Source organism: Sinohyriopsis cumingii, chromosome 9 (assembly GCF_028554795.1).
Source record: "Sinohyriopsis cumingii isolate HCF-2022 chromosome 9, ASM2855479v2, whole genome shotgun sequence".
NCBI lineage: Eukaryota > Metazoa > Mollusca > Bivalvia > Unionida > Unionidae > Sinohyriopsis > Sinohyriopsis cumingii.
The window spans coordinates 102,300,739-102,315,313 of NC_142969.1; the positions used below are offsets into that span (position 1 = coordinate 102,300,739).

The window sequence follows — 14,575 nt, forward strand, 5'->3', positions numbered from 1 at the left end:
TATTATTTAATTGGAACGACTTGGTTATCTCCCATTGCATACCCCAACTTGTGATGAACCAACAATGGGAAATGAGGCGACATCTACTTTAACTGATCGCATTTGCAAAACACACCCGTAGTCCATACCCGAAACCGTTATACCCGAGAACGTTCTATGAGGACACTATCCTGTCTGCGTTTCGCGGAAATAAAATTGTCAGACCACGCTGAAATATTCATACAAATTGTATTCACAGATCATTCAATTAATTTGATAATAATGTGTTTCTTTATTAAATATACTCAGCATTCAAGATTCCATCATTCATATCACTCGATCGGGACCATGCGATTAATGCTTGGTCTGAGATGTCTTTTATCCTCACGTAATAAACATGCTCCACTTAAATCCAAACGGGTTTAGCTACACTAGGCCGAAATAGTCCACTTTCGATATAATAATAGCTATTAAATGGTCTGCCTTCTTTCATTAAATCAAGGATTAGTAGTATTAAACAACTTGGCGCAAAAGTATGATCTTTTTCATCAAGCAATGAAACAAACGTTTAAATGGAATCATTTTAAAGGCATTAGGATTTTGAATACTGTTGCAAGAAAGTACATTTTATTGGTTCTATCGTTAATTAATATGTATATTGTGCACAGTTCCCTCAATGAAGTCTTAATCAAGCCTGTGCGTATTGGGCTCACTGAAAAGTTTGCAATTTGATGGAAACTGAATAACCACATCTTCTGATCCAACGAATGAATGTGCGCATGTTTAATATACATAGATTTATCGATTTCAGTATATTGCATTCGGTCTAACGGCAAGGTTTGTAAACATAAACTTACTTAATGACTCATTTTCTTTAGACATCGATGAATGCAGTGTCCCAGATATTTGCCACGTCAATGCCGAGTGTCGTAACACAGCTGGCAGCTATAACTGTACCTGTAAAAATGGACTTGTTGGAAATGGAACTACCTGTACAGGTAAATATTTGGACCAGTATTTTAACTGCCACAGTTGAGTGATATTTGCCCAGACTATAATTGACTGAATGTTCTTAAATTGCTGTAGTTTTGTGTCGAACATGTTAAACACTGCTATCGCCAAATACACTGAGTAATGTAATCAGTAAGCAGATGTGAATTAAATGGCAGCATACTAAAATTAGTAAAGCTGAGAATTACATTGGAATTAGTTTACACCTCCGGTCAAGTTCATTTTCTGACGATCGTAATTATATAGTTTAAATTAATGTTTCCTTGGTGAGTGGGTGTGAGTGTACAAGGGGAACTCCACAAATACTGTTATACAATTATTTGAGTCTTTCCAAACTTGTAGAAGACGTATAATGGATGGAACATACATACAACATCACCTTCAAGATTTGTTTTATCTAGCTCGGAAATGTTGATCTGAATAGAGAAATACTACAAGTTTTTGTAACAGAGATGTTAGTAACAGACATTCAAATAAAGTACAACTCATACAGAGTTCAAATTATACAATTAATGATAGCAATGATATATTGACTGACAGGTGGTACGCCTGAGTTAATCAAGCTAAATCACATATCATGAACGGAAACGAGTCATAAAGCTTTCATTCTGAGTTTATATATGGTTGCCATGGTCTTGACTCACTCATGCACATTAATGCAGGTTAACAATGTATGTGCATGCATTGTATCCTATTCGAATGCACCGACTGTTTTACATCCACACGAAATCTAAAAAAATGATATTCTCCCTCTGTAAAACCATTCTTTACATTCTGCCTTTCAACTTCTGCCCCTGTAAGAAATATATTAAAAGGTTGCCGCGGATACATGTACACTCTATTAATCTCTCTCTTGATAGCTAAAGATCAAGATAATGTTTTCCATATGATAAGTCTAAATAGTATGATAGTCATCTTTGTCTTAAATACTGTAATTCCGATATATTAGTTGGTGATACAGGTAGCTCTACATCGGATATGAAGTATCATCTTAAGCTCGATAATAAATCATTTCAGGGGCGGTGCACGCAAAATATGATGCAAATATATCTATCAAAAACTTGTCTGAAGTCGGAAGTTCCCGCTTTCATACTTATACTCAATGACTTTGAACTTGCCTCTGAATTCTTGCTAAAATATTATATATCTTCATTGATAACACTTCATTGGGAAACAAAAGTTAATCAACTCATTTTTTTATGAGTAAACAGACTATATTTATGCAAATTATATAAAATTATACACATGCAAATATTCTTAACCTATATTATAATAACTATATTTACCAAATCTGAGATTATGATAGCAACAGTATAGTACCGGTTAACTGAACATATTACTAAATTTCAAATACAAGATGCTCGAATAACGAGTAAAACTGACATTTGCACACAATCGTCTGAAGTTTTTTTTGTGTTAAATTGGTTGTGATTTTTGTGAATGTGCTAAGTTGTACAAAGGCTGCGTGAAGTATAAAACAATCAATGGCCTTGGTTCTGATTATTTAAAAGTATCCTACCATATCTCTCTATCGGTAATGCTAAACATGATTAAATAATCCTTATTATTGTTATTATGATTATTATTATTGAAACTTTTGACACGCAACTATGCCATTGATGGGCAATGTTTAATGATCATGTTGTATAGTGTATTATGTTTGTAACACGTAATTATTCCATACTGGTTTGACATTCTGCTTTTCAGAGGGATAGTATCCGTTTGATCGTTGAAATAAATTACTCTTTACAATATTTTATTGTTGATAATGATAGTACGTTTGCGTTTGTTTCTAATGTAACTGTTGTAAAGTTGTGTTTATTCGTGTTGTCTTTGTCTACAGTGGTAACTTCATTCATTGATATATTATATCACCCATTCATTCATTTAATCATCCAGTACGCGTACTATAAACATTTTTATATAGTTCATGCAATCCAAAAACCTGCCAAACAGGCATTATTCGCTCCCAAATAGCACGTGCAAACTTTACCTGCATCACAATTTGTCGTTTCCTGTCAAGAAGAAAAGACTGTTCGTTAGTTCCCGCTCATTAGTTATGAATATGATATATTTTTGTATTCTTACAGGTGTTAATCGTGTTACCATTAATTAATTAAACGACGATAACATATTCCGGATACGTATATGCGTGTATTCTCGTATTTTATTAAGCTTTGTAACTCGGACAATATGAATATGGATAATTAAAGCAGAACCTTTATGTTACATAAGCCGAATAACATGTACATTTACTTCAGTTATTTTTACACTTAATATTTCATTGACCGTTCATATATGCCTTAAATTGTATTAAAACATAGTCTTGTAAGGCGGTTGGCCTTTATCTGTCAAGAAAAAAGTTTGTTCATCTTTATCTTCTCAATGTGCTATTAAAATGACAAAGTTTTATATTTCTAGATTATGGTCAGATAAAGGTGTGACTTGATTTCCATCTCCTTTGAACCTTTTGTACACATTGAGGATTTAAAAACACTGCTATATATTTAAAACCTTGTAAGATAATGTACAGTTAGGCTTAAGCGAAATCTAAATTGCATGGCGGCATGTTGAAATTATTTAAAGTAAGAATCAGATGCTATATTAATCTTCCTTCTGTCTCCAACATGCAACTGTGTGGTATATTGTAGGGAGATGGGGGTGAAGCGGAACCCACAGAGGATTGTTTTAAAATTATTATTCTTAGTCAAAGCCAAGCTGTAGAACTGATTGATTGATTGATTGATTGATTTTATTTTTAACGGCGCATCAGCACTGTAAGGCTATTTAGCGCCAAACAAAATGTTATATGTATAATCTTTTAAAAATTTTGATAAGTCTCATATCGACCAGCGATATTAAAACACAAATAGTTGAAATTAAAACGGTAAGATGGTAACGGTGAAAAATAAAGCTTCCCGATCAACGGGGGATGTAAATGCTGTATGTTAATGAAAAATGATGAAACGGTATTAAAAAGGGACGGTATATATATTGCATAAAACTGCACAAGGTGACATCATAAAAGTTAAAGTTTAGAGTAAATATTTACTACTTTCAGGAACTCTATAATACGAGTGATATTTATAGTATCAAAAAGTTCTTTCATGTCATGCACTATGTAATAACGATCGCGCGTAGGTTGCAGATCAAAACACTCTATCATAAAGTGCTTGACTGATTGATTGATTGATTGTTTTTTAACGGCGCATCAGCACTTTTAGGCTATTTAGCGCCAAACAAAGTGTTATTTGTATAATCTTTTAAAACTTATAAAAGGTCCTATATCGACCAGCGATATAAAAGAACAAATGGTTGAAATTAAAAACGGTAAGATGATAACGGTGCAAAATAAAGAATCCCGATCAACGGGAGATGTAAAAAAGATGAATAGGTATTAAAATGGGACGGTATATATATTGCATAAAACTGCACAAGGTGATAGCATAAAAGTCAGAGTTTAGAGTAAATATTTACGGCTTTCAAGAACTCTATAATACGAGTGATGTTTATATTATCAAAAAGTTCTTTCATGTCATGCACAATGTAATAACGATCGCGCGTAGGTTGTAGGTCAAAGCACTCTATCATAAAGTGCTTGACAGTGAATGGTTCATTGCAAGAAACGCACTCTGGTGGGTCTTCACCTTTTAGTATGTGGGTGTGGGTGATATAAGTATGACCAATTCGGATTCTTGCAATGACTACCTCCTCCCTACGAATGCTTCTGTAGGAAGGAGTCCATTCTCCTAGAGTTGGCTTGATTGCATGAAGTTTGTTATTTACAGCATCATTCCATGATGCCTGCCACTTCTGACGTAAGAACTTTCTGATACAAGGTTTAAAATCAGTATATGGTATTTTAAAATCAGATGGTTCTTGAGAAAGGGCCATTTTAGCAGCGCGATCTGCTTTTTCGTTACCTTTAATACCAATGTGGCTAGGTAACCAACAGTATATTATATTGTGGGAGACACTCAGCTCGGTATATTTGACGAGTATGTTTTTCAATAATGGGTTCTCCAGTTTTCGATTGTGTAGTGACTGGAGTACTGATAGCGAGTCGGAGAAGATGATACAGTTTAAAATACAGTTCTTTTCTATATGTTGCAGAACAAGGTTTATTGCTCTGATTTCGGCTGTAAAAATTGATGCTCCATTTGGTAAGCGAACTTGCGTTGTGTGATTTCCACAAACAAAGGCTGCAGCAGCCTTTTCCTCATCCTTTGATCCATCAGTGTAAATTCTGGTGTAGTTTTTAAATTCGGTGAGGAGTTCATGGTAAGAGTTGTGGAAGATAGAAGGGTTTGTTTCGGATTTTTTTCCATCGTGTAGCGTAAAACGTACTTTTGGTTGTTTAATTAGCCAGGGTGGTGTTTCGGAGATGGATGTTTTCTGAATTTTAGAAAGATCTATATTTGTATTGTGAAGGCTGGATGATATTCTAATGCCAAAGGAAAGTATGACGTTTGGTTTATTTTCGTATAATGTTTTGTATTTGGGTTGAAAAACAGCCGAAAAAGCAGGATTCAGAGGGTTTGATTTTAATTTCAGAGCATACTGTGCGGAAAGCATTTCTCTACGATGCGATAACGGTGGTTCATTCGCCTCAGCTAGAATGCTTTCACACGGGGATGTTTTAAATGCTCCCAGAGCCAGTCTCATTCCCTGATGATGAATTGGATCAAGCATTTTAAGATACGATTTTCTGGCAGAACCATACACAACGCAACCATAGTCTAGTTTGGAGCGAATAAACGTTCTGTATAAATTTAGGATGACTTTTCTATCAGCACCCCAGTCAGTGTGCGCTACTACTTTAAGTAGGTTAAGTGCTTTTAAGCATTTAGCTTTTAAGTTCTTTAGGTGTGGAATAAAGGTCAGTTTTCTGTCAAAGATTATACCTAAAAATTTGGTTTCCTCAACAACTGGAATAAGTGTTCCATCCAGTGTGAGGTTCGGTTCATCGTGATGTTTTCGTAGCTGACAGAAATGCATGCATACCGTTTTTGATTTCGAGAATTTGAAACCGTTTGCATTGGCCCAATTTTGAATTTTGTTTATATTTTGCTGCAGTTGTCTTTCAATTGTATGCATGTGCTTTGACCGATAACATATTAGAAAATCATCAACGTATAACGAGCAATCCACACCAGGAGTCAAACACTTGGTGATGCTATTAATTTTAATGTTAAAGAGCGTCACAGATAAAATACTGCCATGGGGCACACCCATCTCTTGCTCGTGCAGATCTGAGAGGGTAGAGCCGACTCTTACTTTGAATTCTCTGTCGGAGAGAAAGTTGGATATGAAAGAGGGCAGACGGCCTTTTAGACCTAGATCGTTCAGGTCATTTAGTATCCCGTACTTCCATGTCGTGTCATAGGCCTTTTCTAAATCAAAGAAAACCGCTACTAAATGTTCTTTCTTAATAAATGCATCGCGAATAAATGTTTCCAGTCTAACCAGATGATCACTGGTGCTCCGGCCATATCGAAAGCCACTTTGGGAAGGAGATATTAAATTGTTAGTTTCCAAATACCAGACAAGCCGAGAATTGATCATTCGTTCCATTGTTTTGCACACACAGCTTGTGAGTGCAATTGGTCGATAGCTGTTGGGGTCTTCGCTATCTTTACCGGGTTTGGGGACTGGTATTACAGTTGCCTCTTTCCAGATTTTTGGTACATTACCAGTAATCCATAAATCATTGAAGAGTTTCAAAAGAGATGTTAATGATGATTCTGGAAGGTGTTTCAGAAACTGGTAATGTCTCTCGTCAGGCCCAGCGGATGTATCATGGGCCTTATCTAAAGCCTCCCTAAGCTCCGATAGTGAGAACAATTGATTATAACTTTCCGAGTTGTTGGATGTGAATTTTAAACATGACTTTTCTTTTTGAGTTTTAAGTTTTCGGAAGGCTTCTGAATAATTAGATGATGAGGAATTTTTCGAGAAACTGTCAGCAAGAATATTTGCAATGTCACGTTTTGAACTAAAGTTGTTATTGTTCAGTGTCAGATGTCGGAGAGGGTTTTGCTTTCTCTTTCCGTTTATTTTGCGTATAGTGTCCCAAACTTTCTTAACAGAGGAACGAGAGTTTAAAGAAGAAACATACTTCTTCCATGATGCTCTTTTACTTTCTTTGATTATGCGGCGAGCTTTGGCCCGGGCAATGCGATATATATTTAAGTTTTCGGGCGTCGGTTGATTATTAAATTTCCTTAATGCTTCTCGGCGTAGTTTAATGGCTTCCTTACATTCCTTAGTGACCCAAGGTTTTTGGGTTCTTTTACAATATGGCGAGGACTTGGGAACGGATTCTTCTGCAATCTCTATTAAAATAGATGTAAAATGCTGAATGGTGTCGTCAACATTGAAAACTGTATCCTCATTCAGCCTAGTTTTACACAGTGTTTCAAACTTGGCCCAGTCGGCCTTCTTTAAATTCCATTGTGGAATTACTTCATCGACTGTAGAGTTAAGATTTACAAGAAAGATTGGGAAGTGATCGCTGCTGTGAAGGTCATCAGCGACCTTCCATTCATAGTCCAAAAGCAGAGAAGGAGAACAAATTGTCAAATCGATGCTTGTGTATGTACCCGTGCCTGGGTGTAAATATGTAGGGGTTTTGGTATTATATAGACACAGATCGTGTCTAGAAATAAAGTCTTCAACTTTGTGACCTCTGTCACTTATATGATTTGATCCCCATAAAATGTTATGGGCATTAAAATCCCCGAGTAAAACAAAGGGTGCGGGAAGCTGTTGAACAAGATTGTCGAGTTCGTTTGGTACTAGGTTAGTGTTTGGTGGTAAATAAATAGAGCAAAATGTAATCACTCGATGTAGAGTGACGCTTACAGCAATGGCTTGTAAATTGGTGTTTAAATGAATGAAGCTATGAGGAGCTCTGTTGTTTACAATAACAGAAACTCCTCCTGATGCCCTATCAACATTTGGAGAGCAGGTGTTAAACAGGGAGTAGTTTTTAAATGTGATATTGTCCGTATCTTTCAAGAATGTTTCTTGAAGGCATAGTACCGCAGGATCATGTTCGTTTAAAAGCAGGAGAATATCATTGTAATTTGCTTTAAGTCCTCGACAATTCCATTGTATGATAGTGTTTTTCATTATAAATTGAAATTAAAGATTGTGGAGCTAGGTTAGACCTTTCGCAGAGGGAATTTGTTTTGTTATTTCTCTGGAGGAAGTACGGGGGTGAATTTTTTGTTTGTAGGTCTGGAGTTCCCTTGGGCGCATGGAGCAGATTCTTCTGCATCCATGCTCTCGATGTCTCCAAACCTGTTATAAAGTTTGATGGGGTCATCTGACCCCTTTTGTTGCCTGTTTCCGTGAGATTTTTTACTCTTTGGTGATTTAGGTTGTTGGGTATTATTAAATGTAGTCTGAGTAGATGCCGTGTTTTTCTGTGCTTGGTAATGGGGGGGTGTTTGAATTTGGTGTTGAATCGGGTGCTTCTGTTTGTGTTTGAGCGTCCTTCGTTGTTTTAGGATTGCTCTTCACTACAGTGGAGAAGGATGGGCCAGGATGGGCTGTTTTTGCCTGTACAATTTTTCTGGCTTCTGGATAGGGAATATTATTTGTGTATTTTACCCTCTGAATTTCCTTCTCCTGTTTCCAGGTATCGCAATCCTTGGAATTTGCGTGGTGCTCTTTTCCGCACTTGACACAATGCGGAGTTGCTCTACAATCAGATTCCTGATGAGCATTGTCTCCGCATCGGCCACATATTTGGCTCTTGGAGCAGCGGTCTTCGTGATGGCCGTATTTTTGACACTTATAACATCGAAGGGGGTTGGGAATGTAAATCTCTACCTTTACATGCAAAAAGCCAACTTTTACCACTTTGGGTACAGTTGGCCTGTTGAAGGTGAGTACAATGGTGTTGGTGTCCTGCAGATTGTTATTACGTTTAATACGTATTCGTCGGACTGCAGTGACACCTTCACCTTTCATTCCTTCGATGATGTCAGCATCGGTGACTCCAGCCAAGTCACGGCAGCGAATCACGCCTTTGGACGTATTCAGTGTGGTGTGAGCGAATGAGGTTACTGGGATATCAAAGAACGTTTTCATTTTCCTGATATTGTCTGATTGACCTCGTCGCTCACACTCAATAAGAAGACAACCCGATTTCAACTTTTTAACACTTTTGGGTGTGCCAATCGATCCTGTGATAGTCTTTTCGATGACAAATGGAGATAGTGCGGCAAGCGGTTTCGTGGCATCTTTTGACTGTATTACCATGAAGCGTGGAAATGACTCCACACTACATGGTTCATCGTCAGACTCTAATAAGGGTTTCGATCTTTTATTTTGAATTTTTTTTGGAATTATCCATGATGGCTAGATTAAAAATTCAGCACCCGTGCTCCCCACCCACCAAGGAGCCCAACAAGGGGACACTTTTCAAGTGCCAGGGATACACAAATGCCATGCTCAGTTGATAAAATTACCTTTGATTGATCAGTGAAGTCGCCAGTTTCTAAGGTCGGTAAAATTACCCCCCGATTGACCCGTTAAGCCACCGCCTTCTAGGAAGCCTTCTAAGACTTGGAAAAGGGAAATATAAAGGAATAGAATATAGGGGCAACGGTGGTATCAAGAGAGATACAAGGAGAAAGAGAAAGAAGGTGAGAAAGTTAATAAAGACCTCCTAGGGCTCGGCGTGACCAGCCGATTTGTCGGAACCGGGCCCATCCCGACCACCCGTCTAAGAGAAGTAGAGGCCAAAGTAGTGTATTGCAGGGAAAGCCTCTGCTCAACTACCAGGATCCTTTCCTCCCCCGACACGGGACGCAACCCACGGCAAACAGGTTGCCTCTACTTAGTCGCCTTTTACGACACGTAGCGAGGCACGTCGGGCCAATTCTACAACCCCGGACCCGCAGGGGGAAGCGATATGACTGAAAAATTGTTAAAGCTACGTTAAAAATCCTAATCACACACACACACACACACACACACACATTCCTTTCCAATTATTCGCGTGTACTGAATTCAACTTTTGCCTCAGATAAAGGTAGACTCTATGAAGCTTGCTTTCAATAATTAAAGTTCAAGACAGTGTTATCCATATTGTAAATCTAACTTTGAAATTGTAATGTAACATTGTTTGCTGGACTTGACCTTGTCCAAAATTGAGTTCATTTCTCCTTGACCTGATTGACTTGTTTCATTTTGTGTTTCATTTATGTAAACAACTAATAATAACCTCATTATTCTCTATGTGTATGAGCTTATTAACCGAATTATTATTTAGGTAAACATGTTAATATGAGTCAGCGTTTTGGTGATTCCAAATTGAATTTTATAGGCTATTGTGTTTTAAGTAAACAAGGTTCATTAGACCATTCTAGCTGATCATTTTCCATCAGGTAATGGTTGTGTTTAGAAAATGCTAATTTGTGACCTGAGGTCGAGCAGAGAACTATATTATCTTGTTAATGTGAGGACTGTATCATTCTCAAAAGATATGGTCTTTGAGAAACATATTTTTACAAAGATATATTGAGGATTCTTTAATTGCTTTTGAAGGATACAATAAGACGCAGAACATCAGTTTGGTGATGGAATTGCTTTTTTATATTTCAACCGAGTTAAGAAGTAACGTCTATGACATATAAAAAAGGTGGTACACATATTTATATCTATAATGACTTCCCTCACTAAATAAATACACACTTGTATTGTCAGTTAACCTTACACCTACCTCGCCTTCTACTTGGATGTACATTTTCGACACTGAAAATGAGCGTACCATTGCATGCGTAATTTGGAATGCATCATATTCATCCGCTTTAAGATGTTTGGAATAAAATATTATTTAATTGGAACGACTTGGTTATCTCCCATTGCATACCCCAACTTGTGATGAACCAACAATGGGAAATGAGGCGACATCTACTTTAACTGATCGCATTTGCAAAACACACCCGTAGTCCATACCCGAAACCGTTATACCCGAGAACGTTCTATGAGGACACTATCCTGTCTGCGTTTCGCGGAAATAAAATTGTCAGACCACGCTGAAATATTCATACAAATTGTATTCACAGATCATTCAATTAATTTGATAATAATGTGTTTCTTTATTAAATATACTCAGCATTCAAGATTCCATCATTCATATCACTCGATCGGGACCATGCGATTAATGCTTGGTCTGAGATGTCTTTTATCCTCACGTAATAAACATGCTCCACTTAAATCCAAACGGGTTTAGCTACACTAGGCCGAAATAGTCCACTTTCGATATAATAATAGCTATTAAATGGTCTGCCTTCTTTCATTAAATCAAGGATTAGTAGTATTAAACAACTTGGCGCAAAAGTATGATCTTTTTCATCAAGCAATGAAACAAACGTTTAAATGGAATCATTTTAAAGGCATTAGGATTTTGAATACTGTTGCAAGAAAGTACATTTTATTGGTTCTATCGTTAATTAATATGTATATTGTGCACAGTTCCCTCAATGAAGTCTTAATCAAGCCTGTGCGTATTGGGCTCACTGAAAAGTTTGCAATTTGATGGAAACTGAATAACCACATCTTCTGATCCAACGAATGAATGTGCGCATGTTTAATATACATAGATTTATCGATTTCAGTATATTGCATTCGGTCTAACGGCAAGGTTTGTAAACATAAACTTACTTAATGACTCATTTTCTTTAGACATCGATGAATGCAGTGTCCCAGATATTTGCCACGTCAATGCCGAGTGTCGTAACACAGCTGGCAGCTATAACTGTACCTGTAAAAATGGACTTGTTGGAAATGGAACTACCTGTACAGGTAAATATTTGGACCAGTATTTTAACTGCCACAGTTGAGTGATATTTGCCCAGACTATAATTGACTGAATGTTCTTAAATTGCTGTAGTTTTGTGTCGAACATGTTAAACACTGCTATCGCCAAATACACTGAGTAATGTAATCAGTAAGCAGATGTGAATTAAATGGCAGCATACTAAAATTAGTAAAGCTGAGAATTACATTGGAATTAGTTTACACCTCCGGTCAAGTTCATTTTCTGACGATCGTAATTATATAGTTTAAATTAATGTTTCCTTGGTGAGTGGGTGTGAGTGTACAAGGGGAACTCCACAAATACTGTTATACAATTATTTGAGTCTTTCCAAACTTGTAGAAGACGTATAATGGATGGAACATACATACAACATCACCTTCAAGATTTGTTTTATCTAGCTCGGAAATGTTGATCTGAATAGAGAAATACTACAAGTTTTTGTAACAGAGATGTTAGTAACAGACATTCAAATAAAGTACAACTCATACAGAGTTCAAATTATACAATTAATGATAGCAATGATATATTGACTGACAGGTGGTACGCCTGAGTTAATCAAGCTAAATCACATATCATGAACGGAAACGAGTCATAAAGCTTTCATTCTGAGTTTATATATGGTTGCCATGGTCTTGACTCACTCATGCACATTAATGCAGGTTAACAATGTATGTGCATGCATTGTATCCTATTCGAATGCACCGACTGTTTTACATCCACACGAAATCTAAAAAAATGATATTCTCCCTCTGTAAAACCATTCTTTACATTCTGCCTTTCAACTTCTGCCCCTGTAAGAAATATATTAAAAGGTTGCCGCGGATACATGTACACTCTATTAATCTCTCTCTTGATAGCTAAAGATCAAGATAATGTTTTCCATATGACAAGTCTAAATAGTATGGTAGTCATCTTTGTCTTAAATACTGTAATTCCGATATATTAGTTGGTGATACAGGTAGCTCTACATCGGATATGAAGTATCATCTTAAGCTCGATAATAAATCATTTCAGGGGCGGTGCACGCAAAATATGATGCAAATATATCTATCAAAAACTTGTCTGAAGTCGGAAGTTCCCGCTTTCATACTTATACTTAATGACTTTGAACTTACCTCTGAATTCTTGCCAAAATATTATATATCTTCATTGATAACACTTCATTGGGAAACAAAAGTTAATCAACTCATTTTTTTTAATGAGTAAACAGACTATATTTATGCAAATTATATAAAATTATACACATGCAAATATTCTTAACCTATATTATAATAACTATATTTACCAAATCTGAGATTATGATAGCAACAGTATAGTACCGGTTAACTGAACATATTACTAAATTTCAAATACAAGATGCTCGAATAATGAGTAAAACTGACATTTGCACACAATCGTCTGAAGTTTTTTTTATGTTAAATTGGTTGTGATTTTTGTGAATGTGCTAAGTTGTACAAAGGCTGCGTGAAGTATAAAACAATCAATGGCCTTGGTTCTGATTATTTAAAAGTATCCTACCATATCTCTCTATCGGTAATGCTAAACATGATTAAATAATCCTTATTATTGTTATTATGATTATTATTATTGAAACTTTTGACACGCAACTATGCCATTGATGGGCAATGTTTAATGATCATGTTGTATAGTGTATTATGTTTGTAACACGTAATTATTCCATACTAGTTTGACATTCTGCTTTTCAGAGGGATAGTATCCGTTTGATCGTTGAAACAAATTACTCTTTACAATATTTTATTGTTGATAATGATAGTACGTTTGCGTTTGTTTCTAATGTAACTGTTGTAAAGTTGTGTTTATTCGTGTTGTCTTTGTCTACAGTGGTAACTTCATTCATTGATATATTATATCACCCATTCATTCATTTAATCATCCAGTACGCGTACTATAAACATTTTTATATAGTTCATGCAATCCAAAAACCTGCCAAACAGGCATTATTCGCTCCCAAATAGCACGTGCAAACTTTACCTGCATCACAATTTGTCGTTTCCTGTCAAGAAGAAAAGACTGTTCGTTAGTTCCCGCTCATTAGTTATGAATATGATATATTTTTGTATTCTTACAGGTGTTAATCGTGTTACCATTAATTAATTAAACGACGATAACATATTCCGGATACGTATATGCGTGTATTCTCGTATTTTATTAAGCTTTGTAACTCGGACAATATGAATATGGATAATTAAAGCAGAACCTTTATGTTACATAAGCCGAATAACATGTACATTTACTTCAGTTATTTTTACACTTAATATTTCATTGACCGTTCATATATGCCTTAAATTGTATTAAAACATAGTCTTGTAAGGCGGTTGGCCTTTATCTGTCAAGAAAAAAGTTTGTTCATCTTTATCTTCTCAATGTGCTATTAAAATGACAAAGTTTTATATTTCTAGATTATGGTCAGATAAAGGTGTGACTTGATTTCCATCTCCTTTGAACCTTTTGTACACATTGAGGATTTAAAAACACTGCCATATATTTAAAACCTTGTAAGATAATGTACAGTTAGGCTTAAGCGAAATCTAAATTGCATGGCGGCATGTTGAAATTATTTAAAGTAAGAATCAGATGCTATATTAATCTTCCTTCTGTCTCCAACATGCAACTGTGTGGTATATTGTAGGGAGATGGGGGTGAAGCGGAACCCACAGAGGATTGTTTTAAAATTATTATTCTTAGTCAAAGCCAAGCTGTAGAACTGATTGATTGATTGATTGATTG

General features: G+C 36.2%; 1 protein-coding gene across 1 annotated transcript in view; it reads left to right on the plus strand.

Annotated features, from left to right (window-relative positions):
- The first annotated feature begins 327 nt into the window (after positions 1-327).
- Positions 328-14,575, plus strand: part of LOC149792355 (von Willebrand factor D and EGF domain-containing protein-like) — a 105,441-nt gene continuing 91,193 nt past the window's right edge. Inside the window, exons 1-3 of the mRNA XM_089969563.1 lie at positions 328-367; positions 858-977; positions 11,692-11,811. Coding sequence (XP_089825689.1) covers positions 328-367; positions 858-977; positions 11,692-11,811 — 280 coding nt within the window. The remainder of the gene's footprint in view (positions 368-857; positions 978-11,691; positions 11,812-14,575) is intronic.